This window comes from Pinus tabuliformis, chromosome Q, assembly GCF_031772625.1.
Source record: "Pinus tabuliformis cultivar Carrire ecotype Pingquan chromosome Q, CPIR1, whole genome shotgun sequence".
NCBI lineage: Eukaryota > Viridiplantae > Streptophyta > Pinopsida > Pinales > Pinaceae > Pinus > Pinus tabuliformis.
Genome location: NC_142296.1, coordinates 295,733,003 through 295,750,746, shown reverse-complemented (window position 1 = coordinate 295,750,746; position 17,744 = coordinate 295,733,003). Strand labels below are relative to the sequence as shown.

Below are 17,744 nucleotides of genomic sequence, written 5' to 3'. Positions count from 1 at the left end.
AAAATCCTAACAAAATTGACGCTCAATAAACAATACCAATTCAAATTAATTGATGTATAGTCAAGGTCTTACTACTGTTGCATATCATCATTACAAATCTGATAAGAATCCGACAGAAATTGCAAGCATGATCCAAGTTGAAATCCATCGAAATTTTAACTTTCCCTGTGACCAGATTCCAACAACTGGAAGGAAGTTTGCTACATGATTGATGTCCTTGCAAACTTTAAGGTCCCCCCACTGTTGCTTTCCAGTACAGTAATCGTAATTGCCCATCACATCATGTAAGATTTTATGACTTATCCCATCCCCCTCTTCCTACGGCCACGGGAGTCCATCTTCAAAACCTTTAAGCTACCAGGAAATGAATTCCTCTGACGAGTTTCTGCGTCAAGATTGCAAGTAGCTTGATTGCAGAGCCTAAGATGCTTTTGGCCTCGTATAACCAATTCTGAGAGCGTTAGAAAACAATTTCTTTCACCTCTTTTCCTTGCCATACTATTGTTCTGTGCAAAAATTTGGACCTTGGCTATTCAACCTTATCACATGACCAGATTTATGGGGGCAAGTTCCATACAAGTCTGCATGGATTACATCCAATGCCCACAGGTACTGCAGTCAAGTTTATGATTATAATTTTTAGGTTTTTTGGTTGGGATTGTTGATTAATGGAGGAAGATCTACATATTTAAAAATTTGAGTAGACCCTTAAAGAACCACTAAAGATTTGAGTCGACCTTTAGGAACCACTAGCAAGGTCTATTTTCAAGACTTGATAATGGATCTCTACTCAAATCTTTAAATCTGTGGATCTTCCTCCATTGATCAACAAGTTAATGATGGTTTTGGTGGTGATGTATATAGATCAGATGATAAGTAACAGGGTTCCAAGCAAATGAGTGATAATTTAGTATTGTGATCTGGGATTGTTTTACTGTTTTCTTGATGCAGGAGAAAGTGGCAATGGATCATAAGGACATGATGGGATGTCCATCTTTGCTGGAGAGAGGAGGACTGAAACCTCAGCCAGAGAAGGCCTTGAAATGCCCAAGATGTGAATCTACAAATACCAAGTTTTGTTACTACAACAACTACAGTTTATCACAGCCTCGTTATTTCTGCAAGACATGCCGACGCTACTGGACCAAAGGAGGCACTTTGAGGAATGTTCCTGTTGGTGGAAGTTGCAGAAAGAACAAGAGAGTCAAGAGATCGACCCCTGACCAATCTCTTGCTCGTGAGAGTGAATTGACATCCACGACTACTCATGGAGAAGATCATAATAATAACAATTTCCGAAGCTGCAGCACTTTAGACAGCGATAACATTGCAAGCCTGTCAAATTCGATGTACTATGGTCCTAATAATAATACCAATGATATAATACATAAAATTTTCCCCAGAATTCAAGAGGCCGTGGGAGATGGGTTTACTTTGACAAATTGCAGTAATTCTGATATTTTGGGGGCAACATCAGGTGCTCGGCCTTCACTAAGCAATTATCTATCACCCATGTCCTCCCTGGCTAACGTTTGGGCAGCTAACAGCACTCAGCTTCGTCCAATATCATCTAGTACCTTTCCAGCTCCAGGGTTTAATGATAAATCATTGAAATGGGTTGATCATGAAGCAGTACTGTGTCCGGCTGATCCAAATTCCATTATGGAATCACACCAACAAATATCACAACCACGAGGGGTTCAAAATTTTGGTTCTTTCACTATGGACTGTGGATTAAACCGTGTACACCCTGATAGAGTTCAATGGAGACTGCAGGAGCAGCACCCTGAAAGTGAAGGGCATGGCATAATACAGTTAGAGGGTCAAACAGTGGAACATCCATGTAGGCAAACTAAGGCACTAGAAGATTTCATGTCCAGCTTTGGTTGCAACAAGGGAGGACTGGGGGAGAAGGAATGGCAAAACCCAACAGAGCAAACCAACTGCGAAACAGTCAAGGATTCTATTTACTGGAATGGAAGATCCTGGCCTTATCTTCCAAATTATGCATCATCATCGGTAAGTCCCTTGATCTAGAAATATAATTTCAGTGGTTTGGTTTTATTGTTATGAAGGGTTCATTCTACAGTCCAAGTATGGAGAAACTGGAAGGTCCTTCTGTCTGTAATGTGTCTGATATATATATATATATATATATATATATATATATATATATATATATCAAAAGGATTCACAGATGTGAACCATTTCAGAGTGTGATAAATCCGGAGTGGAAATGAACCTTTTCTAGTAAAATAAGTTAGTATCATCAAGGTGGATCACTGATATGGACCAAGTGTATAAGTAGCACACTGTCTATTGAACAGTGGTTTAGACTGGAAGTTTACCACAATTAGTTCCATTTGCGTTCTCAAATATTCTTGTATAGACTCTACGTGAATACCAACAAGACAATGTGATCATATGCTTATTTTGGAGCAGGAATGCATGGTAACCCTAAGGGCATTAAATGCTCAAAACCCTTGTTTTTTTTCTTTAAATGGCTGCAAAGTGTTTTCTATAACAGCTTCGGCTTTCGATTGATGTTTGATCCATGTTTTGCAGCACCAGTAAAACTGTTACTTTCTAAGCAATGTTTTGCTCGACATGCACTGTAATGGAGTAGAAGTTAGAAATATTTCATATATCTACATTATTTCATATGCGACATTAGTTAGAATAACTTCTAACAGAAAGGTTCCTACTGCAGTTTGTGTTGTGGTGTCTAAATTTAGCCAGGAAGATATTGAAGATGAAAAATTTAAAGCATTTCGTTGTTTATGAGCATAATCACGATCACGTAGTTTATATTATGACTGGAAAAATACAATAGTTAGCATCTGTTTTTAAAATGTTGTCATGAATTGTTTCATCAAATCGATCCACAAACCTTTACAAATTATTTTCCAATCTTGCACATGAGAACCAAGCAATAGAATTTGTCTTATATTGTTGGAAGACCTTGTGTAATTTATGAAACCTGTAAGATTTATGAATCTTGAAAATGAACCACAGTTACTGGTTCTAAAAATCGATTATAAAATAGTGAATGAATGCGATATAGATCCGGAACGAGAATTTGTTTTCAACATAAAGGGAGAATTCTCAAAATCTTATGAACTCAACCTTTACAAAACCATGCAATGAAATTTGTTTTACATCTTTGGAAGATCTTGTATTATTTATGAAACCTAGAGAGTCTCCACAGCAGCTTTATGAATCGGGACTTGACTGCTGCCCAATCATTATCATTTGATTCTTCATGATGGCTACTCTCACATGAAATAAATTACAAATTGTATAGTATAGATCTGATGAAGAATCTGAGGTAGGCAGAGGGGAGAGAGATGCAATTAGGATGAAGAGAGGAGGTAGAAGCAAGGCATACCAAAAAAAGACCAGTGAATGTATCATGCATTATGAATAAAATTGGTGGAAACTGATTTTTCATGTAAATGTGAGCATTTTCAATGTATATTATGCTAAATGAAAAGTATTGTATTTGCATGCAAACTTCTGTGCATCATTTTGCATATTCAGTTATTATTTATGGTCATACTATGAAACGCTATGCATTATGCATTATTTTCCATATTCAGTTATCATTTATGGTTTTCCTATTCAGTCATGAGCTATTAGCTTTAGTAGAAAGACCAATGGCCAAACCTCAAACCCATTCTCTGATAAAATTGGAGATTATATCTTGTCAGATTTGAAAAGAAAATCACATATAGTTCCTGCATCCCATTGTTTATCCAAAATTATTATTTTAATGTTTAGAGATGGAAATTTAATGATTATAGTTTACTTTTTACTAATTATTTATTTTTTCGTATCAAACCTACATGAACTGATAAACTTTAGATAAAAGAGTATTTTATCTTTTATCAACTGTTTTAAACATTTTAATGTTTATTATTAATCTTTATTGAACTATTTTTTTCTCCTTACCATTAATATTTAATAGTTTATATCCATTTTAATTGCATTTCAACCCTTAACGCTATACTCATTAAGACATGCTTCTAAGTAATCTTGAGGTCAATCAACTGTAGATCATCATCGAGCTTGAAAAAGGATCGTAACACTATCATTTTTATATTATCTAGTATTTATATCGAGACTTTTTAATCAGATTCGGTTGTGGAGCGACGTAACCCGATCAAATCAAAGAGAAATAGAGCAATAAAATTAGGTAGTTTGGATATTGTTTAACACAATATTTATGATAGTGAGGAATTTACAAAATATGTGATAAAGTAAGGTATTTTAGATATTATTTAATATATAAGATATTTATAAATTTATAAATAATTTGATATGGTTATTTGAGATAAATAAACGATAACAAATGGAATAAAATCTTTAATATATATATTTAATTAATAGAAAAATATTTTAATAAATGATAAATAAGAAATTTACTAAATTAAAAATAATAATATAATGTAATGTAATTTATAGTGTTAATGTTTTTATTTTTAGATAGTGGGAAAAATTATTATAAATTGGTAGTGGCTACAATTATTATTGGTTGTTATTTGTTAATATAGGTTGACTTTTCACTATTATTCAAGAAAAACCAAAGTTAATAAAATTACTCATTGTTGTTTATATGCTTTCATTCTTTCATATACTTTTGGTTATTGGATAGTGAACTTATTTCTTTATATCCGAGAAAAATGAACTCTTAAAATAAAAACACTTAAAAGACATATTTTGTACCTAATTTATAGACGCATTAATATATTAATAAATAATTTTATTTATATTATCTTTTATAAAATTATAAAATAGTAATATTAAAATGGATGGCAGTTTCCTCTTATTCTATAATTAAGTTAGAATGTAATTATTTATGTTTGACATTAAAACCATATTGAAGTTGTAAGTGAAAAATAAATTAAGTAATTTTTTTAATGAAATAATGAAACATAAATAAAAGTAACTATTATAAAGTGTGAAGGGTTTATAAACTTATAATTATTTTAATTGTAAACATATAATATAATTATTTTTATTTTGGAATTCAAGTAAGCATTATCTTATTAAGTTTAATTTGAATTGTAAATTTAATAGTAATATGTGAAAATGTTATTTTATTTGAATTTAAATAATAAATAATGTTATTTGGCTTTTTTTTTTTTTAATAATATGGAAAACTTTAAATTTTTATTGGAATGAATGATGTAAAGTATTATAACATATTTTATTAAAAATTAATGTAAATTGTAAATTCAGAATTAGCTATATATAGATAATTAGGAAGAAATAGTATTATTTTATAACAAAAGTATAATTAACTAATATCAATCTTACTATTATGGAAATTAGATTAGTAGTATAAATAAGTGGCTTTATGCTATAATTTTAAACCAAAATTGGTAATAGAATCATACAAGTTTAAGAATCCAATGAAGTCTAGAGTCGGACTATAAAATTTAAAATTGAAATTGAAATTTGAATTTGAATATATCCTAGGATGCCCTATAATAACATTACAAAATATGAACAAAAAATAATAATATAAACATTAAGCTAGAAGAGAAATCCACTAGTATAGTTTTAGGAACCTTTGTGTTCACTTCAGAACTAGTGAGATCCAAGTCAACTAATTTTTTCGCCATCAAGGAGACTTTGAAGTTTAGCTTATTAAATCAGATTTGCACTTCATTAATGTTGAGTAGGATTTCTTCGTGAGTTTCTAATTGTTGTACCAAAACTTTTCCCATAATCGTTTTGATTGTCTAGTACAAGTCAATAGATTGGTGATATCTAGTTTGTGTAATGCGGGTGTGACATCCTTGCTACATTTTCCCCGTAGTTTTAGCAATGTGAAAATACTCTAAATTATAAATGAGTATATTTTTATGTAATGGCCTGAAGAGTAGGACCACAAATCCAAGACCTAAGAGGGAAGAGGAGATATAATCCAACATGGGGATAGTTGAATCCTTTAATTAATTTTATGGTGCAAATAATAATAAGAAAAAGAATGGGAAGACTCTAACAGGAACATGAAGAGGCACCCTGAGGAAATAAAAAAAGGCATTTGCACAACAATGTTGGGGTTGGATTTTCTTAATGAGAAAGCACACGAGAAGTGTTGGAGAGACATGCAAGGTGGATGGAATGAAATTCCCCAAGAAGCTAAATTGTAGCCTAGCCAGAGCTCAAGAAATTTTGACGAAAATGGGAATGAGTGTTTGGAAACAATTGGATGAGAAACCCCTCAAGGTGCTTGCTAAAGAGATAATAAACCACTTGATTTTATAATTAATCCATGTCCTCTTTGCGCTGAGTATGTCCTCTTGCTAACACTCCTGAAGAAAATTTCCCTTAGATCGTGGATTTGGCTCGAGGGTGATTACTACAAGTGATTTTGGCTATAGTGAGTTGAAGGTTGGGCTAAAAGTTAAGTCTCACCCTTAGTTTGGCCATTGGCTTTGTTTTAATTGCATGTATTTAGCTGAGAGTTGTGGAATTAAAGAATTTCTATGTGGAAATTGATATGTAGCTTCGAATGATGTTGCATTGTTGTGTAATGTTGGTGCATGAACTTATTGAATGAAATTATTGAATGATTATGATTCTTTTTATGAATTTTTGTCATGCATTTATAAGCTAAATGTATGAATTTTTCTATTTACTGCATAAGAAGAGTATTATGGGTTTAATGGATGATAAATGACTCCAAATCACAGCATGGAATGCCCTTTTTCCTGGGTGGAATGAGAGGTTAATTCCCAAATATTTTTCTAAGGAATGGGTTCATTTATGTGTTTATTTTGAGCCTGCGGATTAGTCCAAATACCTACATATGGAAAGAAAGGTGATCTGTATTAAAAGAAAATTGAATGCATATATTAAAACAATTTGTCGAGCAAACCTTCTTTTATAAATGACAAGCTCAAGAGGGATAATCATGTTTTTATATAAATGTGTGTATGTGTGTGTAGGCCACAAAAGAGGTGAGATGGGTTGAGGCTATGTAAAAGCTCAAAAGAGATAGTGTAGGGCACACACACACACATGCACACACATGCTCAGGTGTAAATATTTGACACAACACTGGAAGGCCAGGCTAAGTTTATTTAAAGCTTAGAAGGGATAGCTCGATAGAACCACACACATATTCACATATGTTGTGACTTTGGAGGCCCCGGGCAAAGGCTTTGTTATTTATTCATATAAAAGCTTTGATTTTGGTCAAACATGTGGGAGTTGAAAAAACTCTAAGCCCCGGAAGAAATTAGGCCTTGAGCCTCATATGTCATATGGTTCGGCAATATGACCAAATGAAAACTTCGAAAATTCATGTATGTTGATTACCGTAGAATTTTTTGGGCTGCCGGATGACCTCGGAGGTTTAGTACCCCAGAGGTTTCAAAGGGAGGCTCTGCTTGGAACTTCTGAGATTTTTTCCTGGGACAATGTGGTGTTTGGGCCGATTCGCTCATGACCCCATTCGATTGGTTGACTGCTCTTGGTAGATTGACATGGTGGCATAGCCGAGTGGAACTTCCATGTTTCCATGGAGGTTCTTCCTCGGTGGTTTCAATAGGGGACTACAAAGGAAATCCCTGGGATTTTATTTTCCGGGTGAGGTGGAATAGGGGGCTTGCACAACATTTATGTCTGGAAGGGGGTCCACCCTTATAATATATATGTATATATATATATATATATATATATATATATATATATATATATATATATATATATATGTATGTCTTGTGAGCAACAAAAATGTATAATGAGATTTTATACATGAATGAGTTGATAGTTGATATTGGTATGACTAGGAGGGCCATGCGGGCACCGTGTGAGGACCACATGGGAGTTGTGTGGCCAATATTGATGACATTGCATGTGACTATTGGTCGAGTCTTTGAAGGCTCCTATCTTTTGATATGGAGGTCTAATCGAGATGAAATTTGTACTGATTGTAACGATGTTTTCCATTTTAAGTTTTGAGGAAGTTGAAAAGGAGTGAAAAAAATTATATCCTATTTCCATAATAAGACATTGGAGGTCACGTTAGCACAATAACTTCCCTCTTTCTGCCTTCGTAGGATGGTGGGTGGTAAGTGGTGTGTTACAAATTGGTATCAAAGCTTCGAGGTTCACCACTTGGACATGATGGGATTTATTGCAAAGGAAATAAAGAACATAGGTTCAACTCTAGAGATTTAGGAATAAATTGGTACCATGTTACATAATTAACAGAGAATTAGGTCCATAACTTGGATCATTGGAGCTCAGATGTAGATTTAGCTCTAAGTTCTATAGTTGAATGTGGATATGATTGCATGCTATTTATAACATTTGATTGTGATTTGTATGATGGTTGCCAGTATGTTTCTTATGAAATTTAACTAATTAATGAATGAAATGGTATGTGCTTACTATTAGGCATCTTGAAGGACTAGAAAATCTATTCCCATAAGCCTTGATGCTTGTTGAGTTCTTAATTTTGATAGAACTTCCTGCATGGTGATGTGCATAACTATTCGTAGTATACTGGAACTACTAGTTAAATGGTGTATTCTTACACTCTTGGAATAATTGAGCATGTGAATGTTTATGTGATATGAGGGATTGGAAAATCCATGTGTTGCTTGTATTACATAGCCTAGTTATATATATATATATATATGAAAATTTGAATTTTGAAACCAAGATGATGTATATGCGAATTATGTTTTGATTTGATTCATTTTCCTGATGAGAATTATGAGATGTATGAACAAATGTGCAAGATAATGTGCTTGGATTGGCATGGCATGTTGAAAAATGGCAACAAGAAATTCCAGTTTAATTTGTCCTTGAATTAAACTGTGAATTAAAATCGAATTCTATTCTCATAGCAACTTGTAAATAGTTAATTAAGTTTATTAAACTTAATTAGCTTAGGAATTTTGAGTTGGAAGTCTTTCTGAAGTCATGTTTATGTTCTCCCTATATTATAGGGGTCCAGGATGAGTTAAGTATGAGCGGTAATTTGTTAACTCAATTTATTGAGTTAAGTCCAGTTAAATTAGTTTCAAACTGTTTGAGGAACTAATAGTGAGTTAACAGTCAGTTGATGCATTGGTGCACTCAACTAGTGCTACTCTAATTAACTTAAGATTCCCTCATTAGAAACTCATGTATGTCGATTCTGAGAAAGACCCAGTTGAGACTAGAGTGCAGGGAAAATGTACTATTTGTTTTATATTTTCCTTAGTTGCACTGATAGTGCATGCAATCAGGAATTTATCCTTGAAGGGATTGTACAATTTTGAGTGCACTAATTTCCTTTTAAGATGGGTTAATCAACCATAGGAATTGCGCAAGGAAATAGGGACTTGGAGAGCTGGTGAATTGGCTAAGTATTGGCCTAGTGCTTGCTTGTGAGTTGGAGATTGATTTTAATGAGTGTTGGGATTGTTCTTGTTAGAACAAGCATTGTAATATCATCTTGATTTTCCGATATATAAAATACAGATAGTGGGGTTTCGAGTTGTGGCTTTCCCCAGATATTTATTGTGTTATGTCTATTTGATTCTCTTCCTCTATCGATTATTTTTTTGCTTGATCTTTATGTGCTTCGGCTATAAAGAGTAGAAGTATATTCTTGTCTCTTGCTTTAGTTCATTGTATGAGCTTGTGAATCTACAAGATTTTATACATGGTATCGGAGCTAGAAACAGTATACTAGAGGAGATTTCAAAGTTTTTGAGTTCAGAGTTACAGGTGAAATTCGAATTTGAATTTCATACTTCACGATCAGCACATTGCGTCCTACGGTTTGTGGCTCGAGTATGCCTTGGAAGGTAGCTCGAATTTTATAGCCTGGAGGGACAGGATGGACGTTGTGCTAGAAGATAATATCTTGAAGGAATTCATTTATCAAGAAGTCGCCAAGCCAGTAGCTACAGATGCATAGAACTTGGCCGAATGGAAGAAGTGTGTGGCGAAGGCAAGGCGGATAATCCTTGAGAGATTTCGAGACCACATTGTCGCGAGTCTCCATGGCAAGGAAACTTTGCATGCTATGTGGAAAACATTGATGGATTTGTATCAGAACAACAATGACCAAAGGAAATTGGCACTAAAGGAAAAACTTCGAAAAATAAAAATGGAGAAAGGCGAGACTATTTCCAAATACTTTACCAAGTTCACTTAATGTCGTGATCAACTTGGAAGTGTTGGAATCATAGTTTCCGAGGAGGATATGGTGAGTCTTTCTCTTCTAGGACTCCCAAAGAGTTGGCATAGTTCTCAGGACTCTGTCAATAGTCTAGAGAAACTCTGAGATTGGGAACGACTGTGGTTGGATTTGATGCAGGAGGAGATAAGGAGGAACACCAGGGATGGCTCTTGATCAAATACTTATGATGAAGAGGATTGTGCCTTAGCGATTAAGGTGAGGAAGGGGAAAGGGAAAGCTTCCCATTCCAAATCAGATTATTATCATGGAGGTAAGAAGAAATATATGATGAAAGTTAAATGCTTTCATTGTCATAAGATGGGACATTTTGCTACAAATTTTCCACTCAAGAAGTCCAAGGAGAAGTCCTCAAGAGGAGCGGTGGGTGAGGCTTTGGCCTCTCAATTCGAATTGGACTTTTCCCTCATTACATGCATGGTTTCATCTATGTTGGGAAGTGTATGGTACTTAGACAATGGAGATTCATTCCACATGACTGGTGACAAAGAGTTATTTAGTGACCTGGAGGAGAAAGATCTCTAGATGCATATCGAGATGGGTGACGATGGGAAATATAGTGTTTCTGGATTGGGCATAATTGATTTTCAGAGGGAGCATGGGACTCCACTCACCTTGAAGAATGTTATGTATGTACCCGGGTTGAAGAAGAACTTGGTATCCATTGCCATGCTTGAGGATAGAGGCTATGATGTGATCTTCTCGAAAGGAAAGGAGTTCCTTCAACACATAGCCATGGGTCAAGTAAAGAAGATAGGGATTCGAGTTAAGAATATTTACAAGCTGGAGGTAGAGTGTGTTGCTTTGAGTTCAAATGAAGAAAATATGTAGAGTTGAGATGTTGGCAAGTTGTGGCACAGGTGATTGGGCCACTTTCATCATGGGGATTTGAAGATATTGCAACAAATATCTACCGTTCTTCCCAAAGGTACACTTGAGCAAGTTGATACATGCAAGGGGTGTACTTTGGGAAAATACACCAAGTCTTCTTTTGGAGATAGAGGCAGTTGAGCAGAGTTTATTCTAGAGAGAGTCCATTCAGATTTGTGTGGAACATTATCGATAGCATCCATGACCAAACATAGGTATTATGTTATATTTGTTAACAACTATTCTCGTAAATGCTGGATATTTTTCATGCAGAAAAAGGATCAAAATTTCACAAAGTTTTGTGAGTTCAAAGCATTGGTCAAGAAAGAGTCAGGTAAGAAGGTTAAATATCCATGAAGTGATAATGGTGGTGAGTATGTCTCAAATGAGTTTAAGAAATTTTGTGCAGTGGAAAGGATTAAACGAGAGTTGACGACACCCCATAACCCTCAACAGAATGAGGTGGCCGAGAGGAAGAATAGAAACATAGTAGGGCAACGAGGGAAATGTTGCATGATCAGGGCCTACCACTACACTTGTGGGCTGAGGCAAGCAACACCATGGTTTATGTTCATAACCGTAGCCCACGTTAGATACTTGAGATAAAGACACCAGAGGAGGCTTATTCCGGTAAGAGGCCAGATGTTGGTCACTTTAGGATTTTTGGGTCATTGGTATATTTCCATGTGACCAAAGATCCATGGAAGAACCTTGACTTGACAATAGAGTTGGGGATATTTGTGGGTAACACTGATACACCCCATAATTATTGGGTGTACATGCCGACCAGTCGGATGACAGTGGTTCACAGGGATATCAAATTCAATGAGGAGAAGGCCATGCAAGTTTCCCTTGAGAGGGAGCTTGAGTTACATGTAGATGAGGATATTTTAGCTCCTAAGGTTGAGGGGCCTCAGATTGATGTGGAGCAACCACATGCAAAGGTTCCAGGAGTGGAGACATCCACTCAAGTAGAGTCTTCCAGAGAGGGAAGAAAGTGCACTAGAGAGGATGCCAGATTGTTGGATGATGCACGAGAGAATGTGGGAGCACCCACTTCTCAGCGTAGACAGAGGAGGTCACCTCAGAGGTACACTGGATACATGGCTCTTATGGGTGCATGTGTTGTGACAGAGCCATCTTCCTTTCAGGAAGCAGTCCAGTAGCAGCTTTGGGTTGATGCGATGGTGGAGGAGTATGACTCCATCGTTCATAAAAATGTTTGGGATTTGGTCCCGAGACTGAAGGACAAGTCAGTAGTGAGCTCCCGTTGGCTTTATAAGGTAAAGTAAGTTGCAGATGGTATTGTGGAAAAGTATAAGGCCAAATTTGTGGCCCGTGGCTTTTCAAAGGTAGAGGGGATTGACTATGATGATACCTTTGCTCCTGTTGCAAGGTACTCCTCAATCCGATCTATATTGTCACTATCAACACAGATGGGTGGAAGATCCATCAGATGGATGTGAAGACAACCTTCCTCAATGGCATGATTGAGGAAGAGGTGTACATAGAGCAACCTGAAGATTTTGAAACAACCTTTGATTGTGAGTCATATGTGTGTCAACTCAAAAGAGCATTATATGGGCTGAAGCAAGCACCCCAAGATAGATAGCTACTTCACTGGGTTGGGCTTCACAAAGAGTGAAGATGATGTGAACCTGTACCACATTTTGGTGGAAAGTAAGTTGTTGATCATTGTACTTTATGTTGATGATCTCATACTGATAAGTGATGAGAAGCTCATAAAATCTTGCAAGGAGGATCTTGCAAGAGAGTTTGAGATGAAGGACATGGGGCTCATGCATTAATTTCCTGGAATGAAGGTATGGTAGGGAGATGGGGAGTTGTTTATATCTCAGGGAAAGTATGCCAACGAGATACTCAGGAGATTCCGCAAGGAGAGAAGTAAACCCACGGAGACTCCTCTAGCTGGTAACTAGAGGAAGGAGGATGCTACTTCTGGGGAAGTAGTGGAAGCTATTGCTTACAGGAAGCTTGTGGGTTCACTTATGTACTTAGTGAACACACGATCGAATATGTGCTATGCACCAGCTTAGTCAAGCGATGGTTAGGCCTACCAAGATGTTTTGGAAGGCGACAAAGCATGTGTTGAGATGCCTCAGAGGCACTACTCAGTTTGAGTTATGGTACAGATGGAAAAAGGGAGCGAAGCTTCAAGGCTTAACCAATGCAGATTGGGCAGGGAGTCCATCCGACAGGAAGAGCACATTAGGAGAGGTCTTCAGTATTGGGTCAGCGATAATTTCTTAGTACAACAGGAAATAGAGATCGGTTGCACTCAGTTCGGTAGAGGCAGAGTACATGGTTGTAAGTCAGGTAGGATGTGAGGCTATCTAGATGAAGAAGATCCGAGTTGGTTTGTTTGGTCATCAAATGGATCCTAGAGTGATTTATTGTGATAACCAAAGTTGTATCAAACTATCTGAAAATTTAGTTTTTCATGATCATTCCAAGAATATTGATATCCGATATCATCATCTTAGAGATTGTGTGTTGAGGTGGATCATGTTGTTAGATTACATTCCCATGGAGGAGCAAGATGCTGACATCTTGACAAAGGAATTGTCAAGATGTAAATTCATGTTTCAGAGAGAGTGCATAGAGACAGGATCAGGGTAGTTGATAATTTCTTTCTTGTTGAGAGGGAGTGTTGAAAAATGGAAATAAGAAATTCCAGTTTAATTTGTCCTTGAATTAAGCTGTGAATTAAAATCGAATTCTATTCTCATAGCAACTTGTAAATAGTTAATTGAGTTTATTAAACTTAATTAGCTTAGGAATTTTGAGTTAGAAGTCTTTCTGAAGTCATGTATATGTTCTCCCTATATTATAGGGGTCCAAAATGAGTTAAGTATGAGTGGTAATTAGTTAACTCATTTTATTGAGATAAATCCAGTTAAATTAGTTCGAAATTGTTTGAGGAACTAGTAGTGATTTAAGAGTTAGTTGATGCATTAGTGCACTCAACTAGTGCTACTCTAGTTAACTGAAGATTCCCTCATCAGAAACTCATGCATGTCAATTTTGAGAAAGACCCATTTGAGACTAGAGTATAGGGAGAGTGTACTATTTGTTTTACATTTTTATGAGTTGCACTGATAGTGCATGCAATAAATAACTAATCCTTGAATGGATTGCGCAATTTTGAGTGAACTAATTTCCCTTTAAAATGGGTTAATTAACCGTAGGAATTGCACAAGGAAATAGGGACTTGGAGAGCCGGTGAATTGGCTAAGTATTGGCCTAGTGCTTTCTTGTGAGTAGGAGATTGATTTTACTGAGTGCTGGGATTGTTCTTGTGAGAACAAACATTGGAATCTCATCTTGATTTTCTGATATATACAATACAAATAGTGGGGTTTTGAGTTGTGGCTTCCCCCGGATATTTATTATGTTATGTGTATTTGATTCTCTTCCTCTATCGATTATTTTTTTGCTTGATCTTTATTTGCTTCCATTGTAAATAGTAGAAGTATATTCTTTTCTCTTGCTTTAGTTCATTGCATGAGCTTGTGAATCTACAAGATTTTCTACATGGAAAGATTAAAGTTGGTATATTTTTTTATATTTCATTTAAGCACTAACAAATGAGTGTATGTGGCAACACATATAAAGACTCAATGGCAGGGAAAGGGAAAACATGAACAATGGAACTCAGCATGAACCGAAGAGGGGAATATTTCCTACAAGAGAAAGAATATTTAGGGACTAGAATGTTGAGCTTGAGGAATTGGAGGTTCAACTAAAGATCTCCAAGGCATAAATTAGGACTCTCAATAGGAAGCAACAAGAACTGGTCAAGTGGAACTATGAACTGCTAAAACATCTACAATAATTAACATATTAAACTGAATCCTCAAAAGGGGGAAATGATATTGGTATGGAGAGGCCTAGTAAATATGAGAAGGAAAAGAAGACCATTTAATGTTGGTTCCATGAGGAGGAAAACTTGACAAGAGAATATCCCCACAAGAAGAAAAAGAAGGAGAATAGCCCCTGCAAACTAGAAGGACATGAATCAATAATGAAATATGTTGAAAATGAGGAGGGGGCATCCCTCAAGCTCCATAATATATGGATACATATATTGAAAAAAAAAGTCCTTTGTGATTTACTTGAAGGAAATTAAGAATTTAAGGTTGTTGAGAACCTTGGGAAAAGTCTTAGACTAATATATGTGTGTGTGTGTGTGTGTGTATAAAATTGAATGACCCACTGAACTTTGAGACTCATGGGAATCAATTCAATTTTTGGGTCTGATTTATTTTAATGCTTGTGTGTTGTGCTTCTAAGTTGTTGGCGTCATGTTGGCCTCATGGATTGTTTAATGCCTTGATTGTTGACTTACGCATGGCCATGTTGTTATGTTGGAATTCTTTTTATGATTATTTTGGCGAATTTCATTCTTGTATTATTTCCATTAGTTTCTTTTTGAATTTCCTTGCAACTTTCATGCTTGGGGTCTTAGGGAAAATTCATTGGGTGTGGCAGAGAAGCCATGGAACTCTGATAAGAGAGTCGAGGAGGCCCTATGCATAAATAGAGATCATGAACAAAATGATAAAGGTTAGGTTTGGGAGATGGGTTAGGAAAGACCATTGGTGGTGTATGTTGGAGCATCACTCCTAAATATGATAACAAGTAGGAATGAAATTATGTATAAGTTGAAAAATGTTTGTGTGAACAACAATAACAACAATACAGGGAATTCTCTAAAATGTTGGTTTTATTTGACATATGTTAATATATGATATGTCCATGACTAAGTGGACAATAGTATGACAACCAAGAAGGCTAGTTGGCTCCATAAGAAATGATGGAAAATGAAATGCTAGCCATGAAAATGGCATAACAGGGGTTCTCTAAACCTTTAACATACTTGACATATATATGAATAGGTGTTATATTCATGAACATGATTGATTACTGAAGGTATGTTAAGCCATTGTGATTGATAGGTTCTTGTTAAGGATCATTATTGTGGGAGAGTCATGGTATAAATGACATGAAAATATCCCTGATTGCATAAGGATCAATTGGGCATGAGGTAGCCCTTGTTGGTTTAGGATTTTTATATCATGTGATTATAACCCCCATAATTATGCCCATGTTTATATTATGAACAGGGAATGTTAAAGGTTTTATTAGCAGAATGAAAGCAGCGTGATTTACGACATGTTGGGACAAGCATGGATAATTGAAGAAACCAGAAGCCCTAGATTTGGGTTGTGGATGCACATGGTAAGGCATGGAAAAGACACTAGAGGTGGTGTTTCTTGGTGTCTTTGGATAGAGACGACATGGCCTCTGGATCTTCAATATTATTGTGTACATGTTGTGTTGTACTATGTGTATTCATTGTGTTGTATCATGTGTATATATGTATGCATTGTATTTTACTTCATGTATACGTGCATGTGTTACGTAATGTTTTGGGACAGACATGTATGCAATTGTCTAGGCTTGTGTGTTATGTGATGTTTTGGGACAGGTAGCTATGGGACTATCTAGGCTCATGTGTTTTGTAATGTGTTGGGATAGGCAAACATGGAACTATTTGGGCCCATGTTATTAGATAGATAGGTATGGGTGTGTCTAGATTGGTTTTAGGATAGGTAGCTAGCCATCTAAGATTGGCGGCTTCCTAGGCTTATGAAGGTGTGGGATACACCTATATTCCTATTGATAGAATACTACCAAGATTGGTAGTGCCCATATTGGAAGGGTAGAAAATGAGCATATATATATATATATATATATATATATCCACCACTGGTGCTTTCTAGAATGGGGCAACCCATCTAGGAGAAGGCACTAGATGCTTGTCAGAGTTGGGAAACCAACCCAATGTATGTACAATGTTGAAGAGAAGAGAAGGCACTTGATGTTTTATAGGTTGGAAACTGATCCAATGTGTTTACAAGAGGAAAGAAGGCCATTGGGTTCTTTCTAGGTTTTGCAACCGACCCAATGTGTGTAAATTAAAGGGGAATCCAAGCACAACAATTAGTATTTCACTAAATTTTATTAATTTACAAACTATGAACATAAATTGATATTTTGATTTATGATAGTTGGTTTATGAGCTAATTTGACTTGCTGTGATAGGAAGGAAAATGAAATTGCAAGGTTCACATCATGAATAAGTTGTTAATGAGGTATAATTTAAATGATTACAATTTATCATGAAACTCATGCAAATTTATGTGTTATGATGTAGTAAAGTATGTAATTTCCCGGTTTGGAGTGGATGGAATTGGATGCAAGGTAAATAGTAGCAGCTTGAAGATATCAGTGTGCAGTGGCACATTGATTAAAGATTTCAAGAATAGGGCCATTGTAGGACATTAGCACCCAATGGTGTCTACTAATTTCCATGATGCATGTTATGACTGATATGAAAGTATTGAGGTAGGGACTTGCCTTGGTTATGAAATCCTTTTGATGCGAAGAAGCCTTTCCAAGGAATGGATCACCTGAGGGAGGAAGAAGCAAAGAAGGGGTTGCTTGAATTGGAAGGTGAGTGACTGTACGGAAGGGGGATGGGATTGCTTGAGGGATTGGGAAGAAGATAACTAGGGTATGATGGAAAATTTTGTTGGCTTTTAAAGGGGTCATGAGTAAGGTTGATTGGAATCAC

General features: G+C 35.9%; 1 protein-coding gene across 1 annotated transcript; it reads left to right on the top strand.

Moving 5' to 3' along the window:
• The first annotated feature begins 305 nt into the window (after positions 1-305).
• On the top strand, positions 306-2,512 carry LOC149219390 (uncharacterized). The gene is made up of 2 exons (XM_089382584.1): positions 306-609; positions 952-2,512. The coding sequence occupies exons 1-2, from the start codon at positions 547-549 to the stop codon at positions 2,035-2,037; spliced, it is 1,149 nt and encodes a 382-aa protein (XP_089238710.1). The 5' UTR covers positions 306-546; the 3' UTR covers positions 2,038-2,512.
• The last annotated feature ends 15,232 nt before the right edge of the window (positions 2,513-17,744 follow it).